This window comes from Scomber japonicus, chromosome 12 (genome assembly GCF_027409825.1).
Source record: "Scomber japonicus isolate fScoJap1 chromosome 12, fScoJap1.pri, whole genome shotgun sequence".
Classification (NCBI taxonomy): Eukaryota; Metazoa; Chordata; class Actinopteri; order Scombriformes; family Scombridae; genus Scomber; species Scomber japonicus.
In genome coordinates, this window is record NC_070589.1 from 33,733,791 (window position 1) to 33,756,915 (window position 23,125).

Below are 23,125 nucleotides of genomic sequence, written 5' to 3' on the forward strand. Positions count from 1 at the left end.
AGCTCAAAGATTCAGACTGAAACAAAAAGACAATAAACCAATAATTAATGGACCTTTTCTTCTTTTACGGCTTCTTTTTTGTCTTTTTTTCTCTTTGTGTGACAGTTGAAACTGCAGAGAAACAGGAAACAGGGCAGAGAGAGACGGATGAGAGCTGGGATCAAAATGTGGATGTTACAGTTTTGTGGTGAGCGTCTTAACCTGTTGGTCTTTTTCACATGAAACATTTTGACATGTCACATTAGAAAGAGCACAGGTGTAAATAATAAAATAAATCCCACGGACGCACGTTGCTGCAGTGGTTACAGCTTCACACTGTCACCTTACAGAAAGAAGCTTCTGGTGTCAGACCGGCTGGCCCATCACGGTTTCTCTGTGTGGAGTTTACATAATCTCCCTGAAATGTTATTTATTTTCACTCACATATATTGAAATGAAATCTGTCCTCTGCATTTGACCCATCTGATACACTGGAGCAGCAGCACAGAACAGAGCTGCCCTTAAAGATCCCTTCAACATAAAAATAACATTCTGCTTTAACTAATAATGTGTGTCTCATGTGGTTTTTCCACACATAGAAGTTCAAATACCTCCTCAAACATCCAGTGGAGGCTTCACGTTTCAACATCACACTGAAATTACATTGTGGACCAGGATTGACTCCAAACTATTAGACACAGTTAGACTGAGAGTACTGAGAATAAAAACTTGTTTTAAGTGGAGAGGAACTTAAAGGTTAACAGTCTAAAGTCTGCTTTTATTAAAAGGTCTATTGTCATACAGCAGCCTTGTGGTTCTGCTGCAGAGGCTGATGGGAGGTTTTGGGGACCTGTTAGAAACCACGTGGCCCTCATCTGATCTCACAGCTCGTCCTTGTTTGGCCTCAGCTGCATCAGAGCGCCACTTCTCCCCAGGTTCACCAGAGGAAACACCACTGAACAAAATGCTTTTCCTCCCAGCTGCTGCTCTGTGCTGTCTGTGTTCAGGTGAGTGTTTCCAGCCAATCAGGAGCCCACAAACTCAACCTTTAACAAACACTGTCTCACTGACCTTCATCTGTGTGTCTGTTTCTCTACAGCGCTGGTTGCCATGGCAGCACAGCTGATTCAGGATGATTTAACATTGACCAGGAGAGCTGGTCAAACAGTTTCCTTCAGCTGTCGAGGAACTGACCAGTGTGACAGTGATTATGTATTCTGGTACCAGAAGAAAGACAAAGAAACATTCAAAGCGATTCTTGATATTAACAGGAATAATGGTGAATTATATAAAGGTTACAATCACCCTCAGAAAGATGATTTCTCAGCTCTCAATAAACAGAAAGGCTGTGAGTTGCAGATCCAGACAGTTAAACTCTCACATTCAGCAACCTACTACTGTAGCTGTGATAAAAGGTCGCCACAGTGAGAAATGATCCCTGCAGCCTGTACAAAAACCTCCAGCTGTCAAACAGTGTTAGTGACAGGAAGAGAGCAGTAAACCACAGCCCAGGTTCACATATTTCACCTCCATCTCAGCCAGAGTCACAAACAAACTGAACTGAGGACAAAATGTTTGTCTGTTGGTGTCAGGATTTAAATTTCAACATTATATTGTACATTTGCACGGTGAGTACGGTGGCCGGGAAGTGCAAAACAATATTACAAAATGTGAAACACTTTTACAAAGTTTGAGACAAATTAACATTTTGGAAAACATTTTTACATATAATAAAACAAAATTACATTAGAAAACTCTTTTACCGGTCCTGAGACAAATTTATATCTTGAACAGTTTCCTTTGCAAGGGTGGACCTTCCACATTTGTTCCAAAGTACATTACACTTGCCAAATGTTGAAAGGTACACTTTCTTGTTCTTGGATGTTGCTTTCATGGCATCAACTGTAGCTATTAGGTCGAGCACGTGACAAGCACAGCGCTGGTGCTGTGGGAGCTGGAACTCTAAACCATCGTCTTCATTCAGAAGTGCCGACACATCAGCACTCCACTTCTTAATCCCCCTCTTGATCCTCTTCATCCTCTCCTGGTTCAGATGCACTACCAGGATCACCATCACTTCCCACATCATTGCTGTTCTCATCTTCAAAAACTTGGAATGCTTTTATGAAGTTGGTGCCGTTGTCGGTTGTTATTTGCACAATCTTCCCCCAAACCTCAATCTGTGGATGTCATTCAGGGCGCTTGCCAAAACATCAAATGTGTACGAACCTCTCAGTTGTTTACAGGCTAAAGCTGGTTGAGCATCTTTTGAGACTGGTGGGATCAATCCAATGTCCAGTAACACCAATAAAGCTCCGCCTTCTGACAGATCAGCAGTCAGTAGTGATGGTGTTATGGTCCACTCCCATCATGGCCTCAGTCACCGCCTTCTTCATTCCCATAGAGGCATCATCAACGGCATCACGGAGCACAGGGTCAGCTGTGACATAATTCTTGCATTAGGCTACAGTTCCTTCACAAAATCTTGAAATAGTCGTTGTTCAATGACAGAGAATGGCTGGAGCTCTTGGACCACATATTTCAGGATAGCTTTGTCAATGGACCTCTGAGACACAGTCCTGGTGTTCACCAGTGTGGTCTCCCTAATGGTGGAGGTGGTGGGAAGCCCTTTTTCTCTTTCTTGATGTCAGTTCTTCATATTTTTTGAGGTCATCTACATGCTCTCTCTGAAACAGTGAGAGAAAGACATTTTATAAACAAAACAACTTAAACTACAGGGTTTAAAAGTCACTCAACAATAACAGTCAAATTACCATTATTTGACATTATCTTTTTCTATCTGCCAGAATTATAAACACTCACGGACTGCCACCCATACCACCCAGTCACTAACACTATTTAACTTGGACCTCTTCATTGCTGTTGTTGGTGCTGTGTAGCCTGTACTGTATTTGTGTTAACTGTTTGTTACTAGCTGATCTACCAAAAAAATTCCACCGAATTGAATTGTTGTGTGGCAATAAAAGCACTTTGACTTTGATCAATAATGTAAACCTACATTCACAACATATAACATTAGCCAAACAATAGCATATGGCCACTGAGTTTTGAGGTAATTCATTCAAAGCAAATCTCAAGTTTAACAAAACCCATGGTGCTTTTGAAGACGTGAATAATACTGAACGCTCCTCAGTAACCTGCCATCAATTAGACTAGAATAGAATAGATCCTTTATTGTCATTGTCACCAGTACAACAACATTTTTAAAGTGCATCATTCATAAATTAAATAAATTAAAACAAATAAAAAATAAAATAAAAGATAATAAGTACTGTAAATAAAAACAGCCAAAGTATACCCACAAAAGGTTACATTTTGTCATTGCACATCCCTATTTCACAGTCAGTAATTAATTAGCAGTATTGAGTGTAGTAATCGCTATAGGATAAAAGCTGTGTTTGAATCTGTTTGTCCTTGTCTTAACTGATCTGAATCGTCTGCCTGATGGCAACAGTTCAAACAGAGAGTGTCCAGGGTGAGAAGAGTCCTTTATTATGTTCTGAACTTTTTTGATGCAACGGGAACTCTGTAGTTCTTAAAGTGTGACGAGAGGGCAGCCAGCGATCCTTTGGGCCATGTTGATGACCCTCTGAAGTACTTTCCTCTGAGCCAATGTGCAGCTGGTGAACCATACACAGATGCAATATGTTAGTATGCTTTCAATGGAGGCTCGGTAGAAGGACACCAGCAGTTTCTGTGTGATGTTATTTTTCCTGAGTATTCTCAGGAAGTAAAGTCTCTGCTGAGCCATTTTCAGCAGCTCGGAGGTGTTGGCGGTCCAGGTCAGGCCCTCCCCAATATGGACACCCAGGAAGCGGAAGTCTGCCACCCTCTCCACACAGTCCCCGCTGATGGTTAATGGTGGAGTGCCTGTTTTCTTTCTCCTCTAGTCTATTATGAGCTCCTTGGTCTTTGCGGTGTTAAGGAGCAGGTTGTTTCCCCTGCACCATGCTGTCAGCTGCTCCACCTCATCCCTATAGGCAGACTGTCGTGGAAATTCTGTGCTCTTGGTGAAGAATGAAATAGAGACTTCCGTCGGCCGACAAGGTTTTATTTTCTTTGCAAAGAAAAGGTCAATCAACAAAACATGCGAGCGGTTTCTGAATGAAAAAGGACCCCGAGCATGGGGAAACATGAACATTTATACCTGAGGGAAAGGCCCACCTCTGGGGTGTGTTTAACATCCTTTGTTTGCTGTGGGGTTGGCCTCTTACCTATGGTGTTATTCCACACTCTTTTGTCTTTCGCAGGTATCGGCACCGACCCCCTGGAGTGTGAAATTAAGAGGTCTAGACAACATAATTTAAAATACACAAGGGTTTGAATGGGTGTCTCAGGTAGTAGAAATGCAAAGGAACTGAATTTACAATTACATTTAAAAGTCTGATATCTCGGTGAGAAGGTGGGAGGTTGGGTATTTTACAAAGGAGTTGAAATTACTATTACACAGACTCACCCCCGCAGCAGGTGCTTCCAGTATGCTATCAGTAAGGTGACATGCCTTGACATGCAGGACTTCTTCACACTTGGCAGTTGACATGACAACAAACAGGCATTACATCACCAACTCAAATTTCTTCTGATTTTATTTTGTAGTTGTCACAGTCTGTTCTGTTCTTCTCCTGCTGCTGGTAAATTTCCATTCACCACACCCCTGCTCTACTCCTACTAATCAGCCACATCCACCTCATCAGTTAACTCTGTTCACCTGGACTCTCAGCTGCACCCCATCTGTAATCAAGCCAGTATATATACTCCTGTTGTCCACTTACTCTTGGCCAGATTGCATTTGCATTTGCTTCATTCCTGACCTTCCTGACATTCCTTCACGGACTGATTCCCTGGTTTCGACCCTGCTTACTTTTGACCTCCTCTCCTCGTGTCTTCCTCAGTAAACGTACCAGCCTTCTGTCCCAGACCTTGAGTATCGCCTGTTCCTGTCTGCCTGTGGCTGTGTGGCGTCCTCCGATTTCGATTATATTACCTGCTGCCAACTCTTTGGTGACCCTGAGCCCTGCCTGTTGCCCTACACATTCTGTCTATACCTGTTCAGTTACTTTGTGGACTATATAAACATCAAACTGCTCACTGGTGTTCTGTGCTGCAATTGGGTCCTACCACCTCTACCCGTTACAGTACGATCTGGCCAGCCACGGACCCAGCGCAAAACCTCACACGAGTGGGCTACCTAGACAGAAGACCAATTATGGACCCAGTGGACAAGAATCCGTTCTGGGGAACCCGCCTGACTTGGGGAGGAGCCTAATGAGGGGGACCAGAGCCAGGCCCCAGCTGCCTCACTACCCGATCAAGCCTCAGCCAATGCTTCAGCCCCAGATACCACGCTACCAGGTCAAGCCCCAGCCTGAGCCTCAGCCGCCTCGCTGCATGGTTGGCCAGCCAGTGCTGCAGGCCCTGCCACGTCTGTTCCTGACAGAAGTGCAACCATCTCCAGTTGCTGCTGGCGTGCGGTAACCCCCGGTTCCTGCTGGCATGCAGCAACCCCTTGCTCCTGTCCCTGCTGGTGCACAGCAACCCCAGACTCCGGCCTGTGCCTCGGACTCTGCCTCTGCTGACGAGCAGCCTGCCTCGGACTCTGCCTCTCCTCGCACTAAGCCACCCCGGCGCCTGAGCTCCCTGTGGTCCAATTCCCTAATCCTCTTGGCCCCCATATATACTCCTGTTGTCCATTCACTCTTGGCCAGATCGTCATTTGCAATTACAATTGCTTCATGCCAGACCTTCCAGCATTTATTCACAGACTGATTCCCTTTTTTGACCCCGCTTACTTTTGACCTCCCCTCCTTGTGTCTTCCCTGGTAAATGCACCAGCCTTCTGTCCCTGACCTTAAATATCGCCTGTTTCCCTGTGGCGTCCTTGGGCTTCGATCCTGTCAGGAGACCCCATAACTTCCAGCTTGGTCAACCTCATGTCCATGAGTGCTACTGGCATTATCTTACCTGCTGCCAAATCTTGCCAACGGGTGACCCCGTAGAGGTCAGTCCAAACAAATGTAGTTGGTACCGCTCCAGCTCTTGCACTAGCACCAGATCACCAACAAGGTCACATTCCACATCCCTAGAGAGATCTATCTATCGTGAAGATTTTTTACTTTAATCTCAGGAGTATTTTCTTGGAATATTACTACCCCCCCCCCCCCCCCCCCTCCCACGGCTCCACTTTTTTTTTTTTTTTTTTTAACCTACAGTGACCCCAATACGCTGTCGTAGTTTATTTTGAAGGTACAATGTGATTTTTATTGAATTACTTTGTTTATATGCTCCTTCCTCTTGACAAAGAAACATTATTTCTTATACAGTAACACTTATTGTTCTTCTCTCCTCCTTGTGTATGTGTATGCTTTTAAACTTGCTTCTGAATTGTAAAACCCTTTTGAGCTGCATTCTTTGTGTGAAAGGTGCTATAAATAAAATTCATTCATGACAGTGAGGAGATGTGTTTGCTGCCCCCAGTGGTCGATAAGTCTTTCCTGTCAACACTCAACATGTGTCATGTGTTGGACTGATTAGAAATGTAGCAGGATCCTGTCTCTCTCTACCTTAATAGGCTGAAATCAAGAAAAATACAACAAAAGAAGAGACAGTCATGTTGATATGAACATTAGAGAAACACATCATGGAGATGAAATATGATACTCCTTCATAATTTGGATTATTTCACCTCAGCTGACACATTCAGCAGCAGAGAGGTTTTTGTACGACGCTTTTTCACTGTGTCAGGAGGATACGAATACGAGATCTTTGGCTCTGGCACTAAACTGTTTGTAGGTAAGTCTAAACTTTCATTTCCCTTCAGTTGTTTTATTGAACAAGTTGAAAATGTGTTTGTAGTTTTAGTTTCTGCTGCTTCAGGCTTTACATGTTAGTTTTTTCATATTTAGTAGAGAATTCTTTCTGCAGCCATTCTTACATCAAACTAATCAATAACTCCTGAAAAGAGCTTCAAATCTCACTGCACACCACAAGTTACTCTTTATTTATGCATCACATCAAAGTTTGTTTCCAGCCAAAAAGTCTGATATCAGTAATGTTACAAATAAACAGGATTTAATCATCTCAGTGATTCAGCAGCAGCTCCTGTTTGTTAAAAACAAGATGATATATGATGTGAAACATCATTTAATAAATGTTCCTAAATGTCATTTTAGAAGCAAATAGTCAGAAATATATTGTGTGTTAAATATACAGTATATATTTGTAAATGTTAAAATGTATCTCATGATAATTGTGTTTTTATGATGATAAATATGTTTATTAGTAGAAAATATATTAATGCATGAAGGTAAAAAGATATGAATATGTTATTATGATAAATATAATTTAAGGATAAAATATATTATTGTATATCTTAAACTTAAATCAGTGTGATGTGTATCAAAATATTTTATAAAGTATATAGCCGAAAATATAATATAGATTATATCCGATAACATGAAATGTGAAAATATATCAATATGTTATTACAACAAATATAATTTATAAGACAAAATGTATAATTGCATATCTAAAACCACATTTAATATAAATCAAATTGTTTCAAATGTCAAATATGACAGTTTTATAATGTATATAGTAGAGAGTATAAGACATTAGATTCATATTTTAATTTTATTAACAAAATATATCATATCTTATATTTGATCTGATATATGTGAACATGTTGTAATTGTGTTTTATATAAAAGCTGAAACTATTTAAAAAGTAGTTAAAAGTATTGATGTATTGTGTGTCTGATTAGAGTAAAGTATATGGTGGTAAATATACTTCATATAAAACACTATAATCATTTATAAATGTAATATGAATATAATATATTTGAACCAAGTAATAAAACTATATTTTTAATTTAAGAAAGACAAATGTCATCATATTATATTATGTTACATTATATTATATTTGACATTTCTCTACATGTTGTGGTGATTGTGTTTTATATAAAACCTAAAACTGTTTTATGAAATAAATGAAATTATTGATTTATTGATTCTCTTTAAACTTAATAATCAATATGGTGGTAAATATATTTGATATAAAACATTATAATAATGAACAAATGTATTTTCTATGAGGCTGTTATGTCATGATATATGTTCAGTTTGACACATTTTATGATATTAGTAATGAATGTAGTTAAATATTGATAAAGAGTGGTACATTGTGTTTGAATCTTTCTATATGACATATGATGAGCTTCCATGATGCTTTAGTCTGATATGATTATTGATCCAGTGTCCAGTAGATGATGTTTGTGGTGTATTGATGAGTAGTTTAATGATCATGTAGTTTCCAGGATCAGACTGAATGCAGTGCAGTGCTGTAAGCTGCTGTTGACTGTGTGAATGTGTGTCTGTGCTGCTTGTTGCTGCTGTCAAACTTCAGATGGGCAGGTAGTGAACCCCGTGGTGAGCGTGTACCCAGCAGCATCCAGAGCCCACCTGGAGGGGAAGAGGTCCCTGCTGTGTCTGGCCTCAGGCATGTCTCCTCCTCTGGTCCAGTTCTCCTGGAAAAGACAGAAGACGAACGGCCAGCTGGAGGATCTGACCCCTGCTAAGTTTGAGCAGCTGGAGCTCAGAGAGTCGGGACGCAGCGCCTCCATCCTGCTGCTCCATCAGCAAGAGAACAGCACATGTAAATATCGCTGCTACGTCAAGCACGAGGGGGGCACATTTGAGGCCCAAACAGAAGGTAATGAAGGCTTGGTGACTGGGTTCAGCAGTTATTCAGCTTCATCTGGAGACGCTGTCAGAGAGAGCAGAGGAGCAGAGTGCTGACATTTGGTTTTCACTTTTTTTCTCTACCAGCTCCAACTTATAGTGAAGAAAATGTGACGATATTGTGATGAAATGTCCACAGTTGAACCGACTGAAATTTGTGTGTGTGTGTGTGTGTGTGTGTGTGTGTGTGTGTGTGTGTGTGTGTGTGTGTGTGTGTGTGTGTGTGTGTGTGTGTGTGTGTGTGTGTGTGTGTGTGTGTGTGTGTGTGTGTGTGTGTGTGTGTCAGTGCTCTTCCAGTTTCAGTGCAGGGTGCTGCTGCTCTGTGTGCTGTACACAGTGCTGATAGTGAAGAGTCTGGTGTACTGCTGTGGACTCTCTCTGCTGATGATCCTCAGAAACTAGGGACCGTCCACCAACTGCACATATGCTGACTGACTGTTTCCTGCTCGCCTTTTCTCACCATCACATCTCATCAATTCATCTCATTCATCACTTTGATCAGTCTTCATAAATGTCACTTATGACGTGTTGTGCTTGTTTTTACATTTTCTCTCTTCATGCACAAGTTAGATACAGTTGTGCTAAATATATAAATACATATATACTCATATATATTTACAAATCAAATCTTAACAGTTACTTTTTATAGATTTGGTTTGTTTTGTTTCCAACTATAAACTTTGATTTGTATTGTAGGAAATATAATAATAAATGTAGAAAATATAACTCAGTTTTTTTTAGTATTTTCAAATCTTTATTGTGTTTATTGTTTTGTGTTTAATGAATTCTGCAAAGTTAGATTTGTCTTTTTAATTCATAACTGTAATATTTTCAATAAACTGTAACAACACAGTGTCTGTGTTTCATGAAATTCTTTGGTTTTGCTATTTTTTTCTTCAGACGTTGTGTCTCTGTATTGATTTTGATACGATATACCTAAAAATTATGAATATATTTTAAAATAAAACCTAATGTAGTGGAGTAGAAAGTCAAATATTTCCCTCATAAAGGTTAACAGACCACAAGAGAAAAGAGCCAAATAAAAAAATGAGAGAGAGAGAGAGAGAGGGAAGTTGATGAGTGTACAGCAGCAGGTGCGAATCTGTTCTCTGCGGTTATTAAGATTCATAAAAAAACTGTTGACAGCGAATCAACATTTCCTTTCCTGCAGCAGACGGGCCGTGTGGGTTTCTGCTCAGCAGCCTCCACACTGTTCACTGTGGTTTTTCACTTTAATAACACAATGACGGTTACAACCATCCACTCTGCGTAAAGAATCGTTCCAGGAACTTCAGTATGAACTCAGTGCTTGCTGTCTCAGTTTTAATATGTGTTTTTAATCTGTGAGAGAAGCAGCTCAAATCCTAAACTCAGAGCTGAGAAACTGACATAATTAAATAAAGGGAGATGTTCAAACACCTGCAGTCTGCTCAGCTCCCACAGACTGTACTGTGTTCACTAATAATAATAAAATAATGATATAAAAATGGTCAAAATTGTGACTGAGGTGGTGAACATAATGATAATAATAATTAAAGCTGCAAAGAGAAGATTTCGTACCTCATACCTGGAGTCTTATCAAACATTAAGAGTAGGCGTTAAAGAACACTTTGCATGTCCATATAGGGTTAGGGTCAGGGTATTTATTTGTTGCATCAAAACAGATAAAGATAGCAAAAACAAATGCCAGTGTCAGGTAGATAAGACACGTGCAGCATGAACATGTGGCAAACTGGGTCAGAAAGATTCAAATCATATGAAAAGAGAGTATGCGGCAGAGATTATGGCAAAAAGACTCAGTCAGATGAGAACAATAGCTATCAAAGCTTTGTTTCAAAGTTTAGGGATTAGTTAAGTGTCTTTTGAGGCTGCATGTAGCTTAGTTTAGTTTATACATATAGTGTTAAAAGGCAAGTTAATGAAGTTTGGGAAATCAGTATATCAAGCCACTATTGAAATATTGGAAGGCAAATTCAGATGTACAGTTTGTTGTTTATGCTTATGCGTGTGTTATTTACATTATTTCTTACATATCGAAGGCAGAAAGAGAGAGAGGTTTGTTGCTGATTAATATCTATAGAGCTTCAAAGGACAGGAATGTTAGTGCAAAAGAAGCATTGAGGCAGTGTTTATCTACATAACAGATGTGTATATAGGTCAACTAATATGCTTTTGAAGGAATGTTCAAGGAAAGTTGTATTTGTACCCGAATATAGTTCAAATGAGTTTACCCTGAAGTGTGTTGAGGCAAAAGACTGGCTTTATTGATCGTAGGCCAAGATACTTTTATTGACAGTGTATGGTGACATTTGCTCCTGAACATCTTGTTTTGAGTAAAAAATGGCAAGAACCAGATTAAATTAAAGAATGACTGTTGGTTTGTCGTTTGTCGTCAATTGTTTTAATACCAAAACATAGCAAGCATATGTGACATATATTAACAAAACAACTAAAACATCACATGTATGTTTAAAGAAACTTTAATTCATGCTATAAATGCAGATCTTCAAAACTTTATTTGTATTTGCACATACACACATTTAGTACACACACTCACACACTCACACACACACACACACATACACACACACACACACACACACATTTATTTTCAATGAACAACTATGAACACATTGTTATAGGGAGTGGAAGAAGAGAAAGGTAAACACTGACTGATGACTGTCTACTGATGGTAATTTTACCCTTTTTTAAACAGTTATTGTGGTAAACACACACAGAGGTACTTCTGTAGGTATCCTTTCATGTTGTGAGCCAATGATAATGACATTTATGAGTCTGTCACTGGAGAAAACAAGGACTTTATTTAGACATAGCATGTCCGCCTCGTTTAATTGCACTCTAACCATCTGACCTTATGTTGAAAACATGGCGCCTATTGTTGAGATGTCTGAGCTCTCTCTATGAACGGCTCTGATAAAACCTTTACACTGCTGCCCTCTGGTGGTTGCAACAACACATTGCTTCTACTACTACTAGACTCTTCAACGTTTAATTTTCATGTCTCCAAATGTGTATAAAGAATATATACGTCTTATATATGTGTATGTATATATCATGTGAAAAGTAAAACTAAGAGTTGACCCATAATAGGAGAAATGATTACAGCGAGGAAAACCTCTTTCACTGTTCATATGGACACCTGACTGCTGCTTACACACACACACACACACACACACACACACACACACACACACACACACTTATTAAATATCAATATAATAAATTAATTTTATAGATAGGCTACATGGATTTTTTTAAGATTTGTTTATAGTAGGGCTTTTACAGTTATGCATTCACTGTAACACTTTCTTTCTTTTAAGATCAGTATTAAGTCATTTTATCCACTAGATGTCACTGTGGTGCTGACAGCAGAATCAGAGGGAAAGCATCACGTTGCCATGGTGACCACTGATGGCATTCTGGATCCCTTTGTGTTTCCTCTGACTGACCACAGGGAGGCAGTCTGTCACCATGAAATCACCATGTCTGTTATAAATCCATCACACAACCGAAATGTAAGCCTCATTTATAGCCGTGACGCACATTTAAAACTGTAAATAGATGTTGTTGTCTGCTGATAAGAAGACAAACTCCTTGTCTTTCTTCTATGACAACATATTAAGATACCATTAGGACTTTTGAGGGTCTTTCATGGGGAAAGATCAAACTGTTCAGAGTTACAAATATGGTGTGAGAATGTTCAGATGATAGAAAAGCTTGGTAGCAGAACAAACATTTATTAAAATAACATTAAATATATCCCAGCTGATCATTGAGCTTCTTAAAGAGACTTTTACCTGGTTTGGTTTCTTGTGCTATTAATTATTATTCTTTTCAGAAAGATCTAATTAAGAAAAAAGTTAACAATATTATTATTATGTGTGAATATTTGCACATTCCTGGTAAATATTTTGTATATTTCATTTAATTCTGTTCCATTTAAATTTAAAAGTGTAGCAGCACTTTACCATTTAGAATACATTTTACATAGTTTTTCCTGTCAATGTGTCTTTCTATTATTTTGTAATATTATATATTTTTTATATTATATATATATATATATATTATATAGTATTATATACTAAAGCTGTTTTGTGTCAAAGGTTTTACATTGTACGAAAAAGTGACTATAAACCGATAATTAATAGGCCTTTTTCTTTTACAGCTTCTTTTTTTTTCTTTATTTTTCTCTTTGTGTGACAGTTGAAAGTGCAGAGAAACAGGAAACAGGGCAGAGAGACAAGGGTGGGAGCTGGAATCAAAATGTGGATGTTACAGTTTTGTGGTGAGCGTCTTAACCTGTTGGTCTTTTTCACATGAAACATTTTGACGTGTCACATTAGAAAGAGCACAGGTGTAAATAATAAAATAAATCCCACGGATGCACGTTGCTGCAGTGGTTACAGCTTCACACTGTCACCTCACAGAAAGAAGCTGCTGGTGTCAGACCAGCTGGCCCATCACGGTTTCTCTGTGTGGAGTGTACATAATCTCCCTGAAATGTTATTTATTGTCATTTCTCAGCACTCACATATATTGAAATGAAACCTGTCCTTTGCATTTGACCCATCTGATACACTGGAGCAGCAGCACAGAACAGAGCTGCCCTTAAATATCCCTTCAACATAAAAATAACATTCTGCTTTAACTAATAATGTGTGTCTAATGTGTTTTTTTCCCATTCAAAAAAGCTTTAATACCTCCTCAAACATCCAGTGGAGGCTTGAAGTTTCAACATCACACTTTTATAAATTACATTGTGGACCAGGATTGACTCCAAACTATCAGACACAGTTAGACTGAGAGTACTGAGAATAAAAACTTGTTTTAAGTGGAGAGGAACTTAAAGGTTAACAGTCTAAAGTCTGCTTTTATTAAAAGGTCTATTGTCAAACAGCAGCCTTATGTGTCTGCTGCAGTGGCTGATGGGAGGTTTGAGGACCTGTTAGAAACCACGTGGCCCTCGTCTGATCTCACAGCTCGTCCTTGTTTGGCCTCAGCTGCATCAGAGCGCCACTTCTCCCCAGGTTCACCAGAGGAAACACCACTTCACAAAATGCTTTTCCTCCCAGCTGCTGCTCTGTGCTGTCTGTGTTCAGGTGAGTGTTTCCAGCCAATCAGGAGCCCACAAACTCAACCTTTAACAAACACTGTCTCACTGACCTTCATCTGTGTGTCTGTTTCTCTACAGCGCTGGTTGCCATGGCGGCACAGCTGATTCAGGAGGATTTAACATGGACCAGGAGAGCTGGTCAATCAGTCACCTTCAGCTGTCGAGGACTTGACCAGTGTGACAGTGATTATGTATACTGGTACCAGAAGAAAGACACAGAAACATTCAAACTGATTCTTGATATTGACAGCACGAATGGTAATGTAGATAAAAGTTACAATCACCCTCAGAAAGATGATTTTTCAGCTGTAAAGAAACAGAAAGGGAATTGGGAGTTGCAGATCCAGACAGTTAAACTCTCACATTCAGCCACCTACTACTGTGGCTGCCAGAAACTTGGTTCCCACAGTGAGAAATGATTCCTGCAGCCTGTACAAAAACCTCCAGCTGTCAAACAGTGTTAGTAACAGGAAGAGAGCAGTAAACCACAGCCCAGGTTCACATATGTCACCTCCATCTCAGCCAGAGTCACAAACAAACTGAGCTGAGGACAAAATGTTTGTCTGTTGGTGTCAGGATTTAGATTTCAACATTATATTGAATTGATATTATTGATCGGGTATTTCAGCAGGTTTCCTGTTGTTCCACACAGTGAGGACAAAGGAGCAACACAGAAGCACAATGATACAACAAGATGAAGACAAACAAGTACACATATAACACAGATAAAAGAGACAAATAATGGAGAGATGAAAAGTTTTATTAACATTTATTCAAGAACAAAAATAGACAAAATAATAAATAGAAAAAGATGTTTGACAGAGTTCAAAGTGTGAGATGAAGATAAAAATGGTCTTTGAGCTGCTGCTGAAATAAAGTTCATCCCTCCTTCACAATAATAATCTGCTGTTAATGAAAACACTTCCTGCTGCTTTTTCACAATAAAGGCCTTCTTGTCCTCTTTCCTACACATCTGTCAGCAGATTATCACTTATATAAACAACTGATGCTCTCTGAGCTACTACCCTATCGTGGTGGAGGGGTTTGTGTGTCCCAATGAAGTCAGGAGCTCAGTTGTCGGGGGATTTTATGCCCCTGGTAGGGTCTCCCATGGCAAACAGGTCCAGGGGGAGGGGCCAGACCAAGTGGTCGGTGCCTGTTGTCCATTTCCTGTATGACCGGTGTCAGAGCTTGGTGCACATTGCCGGCAATAAGTCAGACTTGTTTCCAGTGAGGGTTGGACTCCGCCAGGGCTGCCCTTTGTCACCGATCCTGTTCATAATTTTTATGGACAGGATTTCTAGACGCAGCCAGGGCATTGAGGGGCTTCGGTTTGGTGACCTCAGGATTGGGTCACTGCTTTTTGCAGATGATGTGGTCCTGTTGGCTTCATCAGACCGTGATCCTCAATTCTCATTGGATCTTTTCGCCGCCAAACATAACAAAGTGAATAATATCTATTTACTACAGTTACACTGTATATTAAAATGATTGTAGCAGGAGATAGTAGACATTTCAATTATACACTGATTAACAGCACTGATAAATAAAGCAAGCCAAATTATTATTCACACAATAATATTGCCCTCTAATTAGCAGTAATACATGATAAACTACCTAGGAGATCGGTAAAATACAGTAATAAAGTAAGGTAGACAAATAAGGTCCACCTGTCAAGCGACATTAACTACATAAATCTCAAACTTACATGCATTTCCTTCATGCACACATCAGAGATAGATAACTGTGCCAATGACTGCTCCTCAGCAGTTTGCGACAGAAGGGAAAACTCCGCTCGTTATTCAGTGTTGCAAACTTGGCGACTTTCTCGCTAATTCTGGCGACTTTCCAAATCCTCTTTTACCTGGACTTAACTCCTGTACAAAAATCAGAGGGCCCAAATATGATCTAATGGAAGGCTGTCCTCTCACTTCAGCCTGTTTAGGGGTACAAGACAGGGTTGTCCCTTTTCGTCCCACCATTTCAAATTTCATTCACAACAGAATCTCACACAACTTAATGTTTTCTAGACAACAAAAAAAACGTATTTAATACACTATAATAAATTCAGTTAAATAACTATTAAAATAACAATAAAAAACAGTATTAACTACCACCGAAGTATTTTCTGTCAACACTCAACTGAATGTTTTATTATAACACTTCCTGTTACCAACAGTAAACACAAGTTATCAACAAGGACCAAAATCTAAAGGACTCTAACATCAAATGACAGTCTGAGGATAAAGTACAAGTCAGGAGGAGTATTTTGACTTTTGATTTGTATATCAACAATCACAGAGGACTTTTATGACACTTTTTACTGTTGCAGGCTACAGAGCGGCTGAATTTCACAGCCTGGATTTATTTATTGTTTTCACAGCTACTGATCTCCATGTAGTAAAATCATATTTTATTAAAGTGACAGACAACATGTGTCATGTGTTGGGCTGATTAGAAATGTAGCAGGATCCCGCCTTTCTCTACCTTAATAGGCTGAAAAATACAACAAAAGAAGAGACAGTCATGTTGATATGAACATTAGAGAAACACATCATGGAGATGAAATATGATTCTGCTTCATAATTTGGATTCTTTCACCTCAGCTGACACATTCAGCAGCAGAGAGGTTTTTGTGCAACGCTTTTTCACTGTGTCAGACACAGAGTGGTACTATATCTTTGGCCGTGGCACTAAACTGTTTGTAGGTAAGTCTAAACTTTCATTTTCCTTCAGTTGTTTTATTGAACAAGTTGAAAATATGTTTGTAGTTTTAGTTTCTGCTGCTTCACGCTTTACATGTTAGTTTTTTCATATTTAGTAAAGAATTCTTCATTCAGCCATTCTTACATAAAACTAATCAATAACTCCTGAAAAGAGCTTCAAATCTCACTGCACACCACAAGTTATTCTTTATTTATGCATCACATCAAAGTTTGTTTCCAGCCAAAAAGTCTGATATCAGTAATGTTACAAATAAACAGGATTTAATCATCTCAGTGATTCAGCAGCAGCTCCTGTTTGTTAAAAACAAGATGATATATGATGTGAAACATCATTTAATAAATGTTCCTAAATGTCATTTTAGAAGCAAATAGTCAGAAATATATTGTGTGTTAAATGATAAAAATGTTTTTAGTTCAAAATATATTAAAAATGGAGGTAAAAAGATGAATATGATCAAAATAATTTAAGGATAAAATATATAATTGAATAATTTAAATTAAATCAACATGTCAAATATTTACCCAAAAATATAATACATATTGTAATGTAATTAACAAAATATATCATATCTTATATTTGATCTGATATATGTGAACATGTTGTAATTGTGTTTTTTATAAAAGCTGAAATTATTTTAAAAGTAGTTAAAAGTATTGATGTATTGTGTGTCTTATTAGAGTAAAGTATGTGGTGGTAAATTTATCATTTATAAATGTAATATGAATATAATATTTTAATCAGTTTGATACATTTTATGATATTAGTAATTAATGTTGTTAAATATTGATAAAGAGTGGTACATTGTGTTTGAATCTTTCTATATGACATACTGGTGCATCTAAACTAGACTATCATGGAAAAGTTCATTTATTTCCGTAATTCAATTTAAAAAGTGAAACATACTATATGGACTCATTCCACACAAAGTGAAATATTTCAAGCCTTTATTTGTTTAAATCTTGATGATTATGGCTTACAGCTAATGAAAACCCAAAATTCAGTATCTCAGAAAATTAGAATATTGTGAAAAATTTCAATAATGTAGACTCACAGTGTCACACTCTAATCATCAAAAACTCAAAACACCTGCAAAGGTTTCCTGAGCCTTTAAATGATCTCTCAGTCTGGTTCAGTAGGCTTCACAATCATAGGGAAGACTGCTGACTTGACAGTTGCCCAGAAGACAGTCATTGACACCCTCCACAAGGAGGGTAAGTGAAATATTTCACTTCGTGTGTTATGAATCTATATATGAGTTTCACTTTTTAAATTGAATTACTGAAATTAAGTTTTCCACAATATTCTAATTTATTGAGCTTCCATGATGCTTTAGTCTGATATGATTATTGATCCAGTGTCCAGTAGATGATGTTTGTGGTGTATTGATGAGTAGTTTAGTGATCATGTAGTTTCCGGGATCAGACTGAATGCAGTGCAGTGCTGTAAGCTGCTGTTGACTGTGTGAATGTGTGTCTGTGCTGCTTGTTGCTGCTGTCAAACTTCAGATGAGCAGGTAGTGAAGCCCGTGGTGAGCGTGTACCCAACAGCATCCAGGGCCCACCTGGAGGGGAGGAGCTCCCTGCTGTGTCTGGCCTCAGCCATGTCTCCTTCTCTGGTCCAGTTCACCTGGAAAAGAAAGAGGAAGAACGGCTGGGCGGAGGAGCTGATTCCTGCTGAGTTTGAACAGCTGGAGCTCAGAGAGCCGGGACGCAGTGCCTCCATCCTGCTGCTCCATCAACAAGAGAGTAGCGCATATATATACCGTTGCTATGTCAAGCACGAGGGGGGCACAGTGGAGGCCGAATCAGTACAAGGTAATGAAGGCCTGGTGACTGTGTTCAGCAGTGATTCAGCTTCAGGAGCTGGACCTGCAGCAGGGGTGGAGCTAGGGGTGCAGCCCCAAGTGTTTTCCCAAAAGTACTTGGTAATCTTAAAAAAAAAAAATCTGGTTATTCTGAACAGTGACTTCAACCAGCTGCTGAATGAATTAGAATGAGTTCATAACAATTGTGATTACAAGCAAAACTTCTCAAAGACATTTCAGTTGAGGCTGAGCGAAATGTAAAAAAGTATTTTTGTCTTTTCCTTTTGGCTAATTCCTTACTCTCATGCATTTATTATTTCTATGTGAATTGTTTTTTGGAAAATTGTTGACAAGGACCAAAATATATCAGTATTTCTACTATTAATGTTTGCAGTAGTCATACAATGCAGTAAAATTTGATTTGATTTTAAAAAATTAGCCTCAGATTTTTTCAACTCCTGATCTGGAGATGCTGTAGGAGGAGCAGACACTGACATTATGTGTTTTCGTCTTTTTTGTCTTTCAGACCTTTCTACTTTTATTCTGCCAAAATCAGCTCCACCAGCTCGAACATCTTCACCAGCTCCACCAGTTCTCCCAGCTCCTGTCCCGTCTCAGTACCAGGTGCTGCTGTTCTGTGTGCTGTACACAGTGCTGATAGTGAAGAGTCTGGTGTACTGCTGTGGACTCTCTCTGCTGATGATCCTCAGAAACAAGGGACCGTCCACCAACTGCACACATGCTGACTGACTGTTTCCTGCTCGCCTTTTCTCACCATCACATCTCATCAATTCATCTCATTCATCACTTTGATCAGTCTTCATAAATGTCACTTATGACATGTTGTGCTTGTTTTTACATTTTTTCTCTTTATGCACAGGTTAGATACAGTTGTGCTAAATATATAAATACATATATACACATATATACTATAAACTTTGATTTGTATTGTAGGAAAATTACTTAGTTTTTAGTATTTTTCAAACCTTTATTGTGTTTATTGTTTTGTGTTTAATGAGTTCTGCAAAGTTAGATTTGTCTTTTTAATTCATAACTGTTATATTCTCAATAAACTGTAACAACACAGTGTCTGTGTTTCATGAAATTATTTGTTTTTTCTTCAAAAGTTGTGTTGAGTTGATTTTGATATGATATACCCTGAAATGTAAAGTATATTTTAAAATAAAGTCTAATGTAGTGGAGTAGAAAGTTAAATATTTCCCTCAGAAAGGTTAACAGACCACAAGAGAAAAGAGCGAAATAACAAATGAGAGGGAGGGAAGTTGATAAGCGTACAGCAGCAGCAGGTGTGAATCTGTTCTCTGTGGTTATAAGGACTCATAAAAAACTGTTGACAGCGAATCAACATTTCCTTTCCTGCAGCAGATGGGCCGTGTGGGTTTCTGCTCAGCAGCCTCCACACTGTTCACTGTGGTTTTTTACTTTAATAACACAATGACGGTTACAATCTTCCAATCTTCTTCTTATCTGTGTTATTAATCTGTGAGAGAAGCAGCTCAAATCCTAAACTCAGAGCTGAGAAACTGACATAATTAAATAAAGGGAGACGTTCAAACTCCTGAAGTCTGCTCAGCTCCAACAGTCTGTACTGTGTTCACTAATACATTAACCAATACAGTTTACACTGATAAAGATAAAAATGGTCAAAATTGTGATTGAGGTGGTGAACATTATTATTATAATAATAATAATTAAAGCTGCAAAGAAAAGATTTCATACCTCATACCTGGAGTCTTATCAAACATTGAGAGTAGGCATTTAAAGAACATTTAGTATGTCCACATAAGATCATAGTATTTATTTGTTGCATCAAAACAGATAAAGATAGCAAAAACAAATGCCAGTTAAAGGTAGATAAGACATGTGCAGCATGAACATGTGTTAAACTGGGTCAGAAAGATTCAAATCATATGAAAAGATAGTATGCGGCAGAGATTACGGCAAAAATCAAAAAGACTCAGTCAGATGAGAACAATAGCTATCGAAGCTTTGTTTCAAAGTTAAGGGATTAGTTAAGTGTCTTTTGAGGCTGCATGTAAACGTTTAGCTTAGTTTAGTTTATACATATCGTGTTAAAAGGCAAGTTAATGAAGTTTGGGAAATCAGTATAGCAAGCCACTATTGAAATATTGGAAGGCAAATTCAGATGTACAGTTTGTTGTTCATGCTTATGCGTGTGTTATTTACATAATTTCTTATATGTCGAAGGCAGAAAGAGAGATAGGATTGTTGCTGATTAAAATCTATAGAGCTTCAAAGGACAGGAACATTAGTGCAAAAGAAGCATTGAGGCAGTGTTTATCTACATAACAGATGTGTATATAGGTCAACTAATATGCTTTTGAAAGAATGTTCAAGGAAAGTTGTATTTATACCCAAATATAGTTCAAATGAGTTTACCCTGAAGTGTGTTGAGGCAAAAGGCTGGCTTTATTGATCATAGGCCAAATGTTACTTTTATTGACAGTGTATGGTGACATTTGCACCTGAATATCTCGTTTTGAGTAAAAATGAAAACTTCAGGAATCAGATTAAATTAAAAATGACTGTTGATTTGTTGTTTGTCATCAATTGTTTTAATACCAAACACAAACAAGCATATGTGACATATATTATCAAAACAACTAAAACATCAATCAATCAATCTTTATTTGTATAGCGCCAAATCACAACAAAGTTATCTCAAGGCACTTTACACATAGATCAGGTTCTAAACCGAACTCTTCAGGTTTTAACTTTAAAGAGACCCAACATTCCCACATGAGCAACAGTGGTAAGAAAAAACTCCCTTTTAACAGGAAGAAACCTCAGGCAGAACCAGACTAAGAGTGGGAGAACATCTGCCTCGACTGGTTGGGGTAGAGAGGAGAGAAAGGAAGGACAGAGTAGAGAAGCACAATGAAAATCAACAATGAAGCTAGAGGGTCCGGGACTGGAATCTGTCATCCGGACGTCTACAGGCCTAGATTACCTGTGAGACCAGAAAGCACAGACAACTCCAGGGAAGAAGTTTAGCTTATTGAATGCATTAATAGTACATGAATGTTAATGGATATAGATGGATGGATAGAGAGAGAGAGGGAGGAGGAGAGAGGATCCCAGTGCATCATGGGAGTCCCCCGGCAGTCTAAGCCTATAGCAGCATAAGTCAAGAGCTCAAAGAGCCCTAACTATAAGCTTTATCAAAAAGGAAAGTTTTAAGCCTACTCTTAAACGTAGAGAGGGTGACTGTCCCCCGGACCGAATCACCTGGATGTGTTGCTATGGGTATCAGAGTGTGGTGTGTATGTATGTATTGAAAAATGAATGTGTGTGTGTGAATGTGTGTATATGCAGATATAAGTGGAGAATTGATATCGTCTTGCAAATCTGCATTTATAGTATTAGATCTAAATGTCTCTCTGTGCCTCACTCTCTCTCATACTCACTCACTCACTCACTCACACACACACTCTGTATAAGTAAATTTACAGCACACTGTAGGGATCCTTTCCATGTTGTGAGCCAATGATAATGACATTTATGAGTCTGTCACTGGAGAAAACAAGCGCTTTATTTAGACATAGCATGTCAGCCTTGTTTAATTGCACTCAGAACCATCTGACCTCATGGTGACAACATGGCGCCTATTATTGAGATGTCTGAGCTCTCTCTATTAACGGCTCTGATAAAACCTTTACACTGCTGCCCTCTGGGGGCTGCAACAACACATTGCTTCTACTACTACTAGTCTCTTCAAAGTTTAGTTTTCATGTCTCCAAATGTGTATAAAGAGTGTATATATCTTATATATATGTGTATGTATATATCATGTGAAAAGTAAAACTGAGAGTTGACCCATAACAGGAGGAATGATTACAGAGAGGAAAACCTCTTTTACTATTCATATGGAGACCTGACTGCTGCTTTAACATACAAAAACTGATGTAATATCAATATCATAAATTGATTTTGTTGAAAAAATAGGATGGATTTAAAAGAATTTTATTTTTAAAGTTCTGCATTTCCTAAAAAGATGAGTAACAGTTTCTTTCTTTTAAGATCAGTATTTTATCCACTAGATGTCACTGTGCTGCTGAGAGCAGAATTAGAGGGAAAGCATCACGTTGCCATGGTGACCACTGATGGCATCATCTGGATCCCTTTGTGTTTCCTCTGACTGACCACAGGGAGGCAGTCTGTCACCATGAAATCTCTATGTCTGTTATAAATCCATCACACAACCATAATGCAAGCCTCATTTATAGGCGTGACGCACATTTAAGACTGTAAATAGATGTTGTTGTCTGCTGATAAGATGACAAACTTCTTTTCTTTCTTCTATGACAACATATTAAGATACCATTGAGGGTCTTTCATGGAAGCAGAACAAACATATATTAAAAACATACAGACAAGGTCTGGTCATGTCAACAGTTATGACAGTGTCTTGTCACTCTTATGACGATACCTTCAAGTAAAGTGTTACCAAAGGTTAACAGTCTAAAGTCTGCTTTTCAAGTACAAATCAAAAAGTCTTTCATTAAAAGGTTTATTATCAAACAGTAGCCTTATGTGTCTGCTGCAGGGGCTGATGGGAGGTCTGAGGACCTGTTAGAAACCACGTGGCCCTCGTCTGATCTCACAGCTCGTCCTTGTTTGGCCTCAGCTGCATCAGAGCGCCACTTCTCCCCAGGTTCACCAGAGGAAACACCACTTCACAAA

General features: G+C 38.6%; 2 protein-coding genes across 2 annotated transcripts; both read left to right on the top strand.

The window, feature by feature from the left end:
- Positions 1-930: 930 nt before the first annotated feature.
- Positions 931-9,357, top strand: LOC128368695 (immunoglobulin kappa light chain-like). The gene is made up of 6 exons (XM_053329555.1): positions 931-986; positions 1,079-1,384; positions 2,443-2,448; positions 6,745-6,789; positions 8,401-8,706; positions 9,022-9,357. The coding sequence occupies exons 1-6, from the start codon at positions 944-946 to the stop codon at positions 9,135-9,137; spliced, it is 822 nt and encodes a 273-aa protein (XP_053185530.1). The 5' UTR covers positions 931-943; the 3' UTR covers positions 9,138-9,357.
- A 4,455-nt stretch (positions 9,358-13,812) lies between these two features.
- On the top strand, positions 13,813-19,234 carry LOC128368687 (immunoglobulin lambda-1 light chain-like). Its single transcript, XM_053329546.1, has 5 exons — positions 13,813-13,855; positions 13,948-14,268; positions 16,536-16,577; positions 18,102-18,410; positions 18,927-19,234. The coding sequence occupies exons 1-5, from the start codon at positions 13,813-13,815 to the stop codon at positions 19,148-19,150; spliced, it is 939 nt and encodes a 312-aa protein (XP_053185521.1). The 3' UTR covers positions 19,151-19,234.
- The last annotated feature ends 3,891 nt before the right edge of the window (positions 19,235-23,125 follow it).

Bases quoted from the DNA above. Each gene is read 5' to 3' on its own strand.
- LOC128368687 (XM_053329546.1), top strand. From the start codon at position 13,813: ATGCTTTTCCTCCCAGCTGCTGCTCTGTGCTGTCTGTGTTCAG. The intron at 13,856-13,947 runs GTGAGTGTTTCC...GTTTCTCTACAG, and splicing joins TCTGTGCTGTCTGTGTTCAG to CGCTGGTTGCCATGGCGGCA. The intron at 18,411-18,926 runs GTAATGAAGGCC...TTTGTCTTTCAG, and splicing joins GGAGGCCGAATCAGTACAAG to ACCTTTCTACTTTTATTCTG.
- LOC128368695 (XM_053329555.1), top strand. From the start codon at position 944: ATGCTTTTCCTCCCAGCTGCTGCTCTGTGCTGTCTGTGTTCAG. The intron at 987-1,078 runs GTGAGTGTTTCC...GTTTCTCTACAG, and splicing joins TCTGTGCTGTCTGTGTTCAG to CGCTGGTTGCCATGGCAGCA. The intron at 8,707-9,021 runs GTAATGAAGGCT...TGTGTGTGTCAG, and splicing joins ATTTGAGGCCCAAACAGAAG to TGCTCTTCCAGTTTCAGTGC.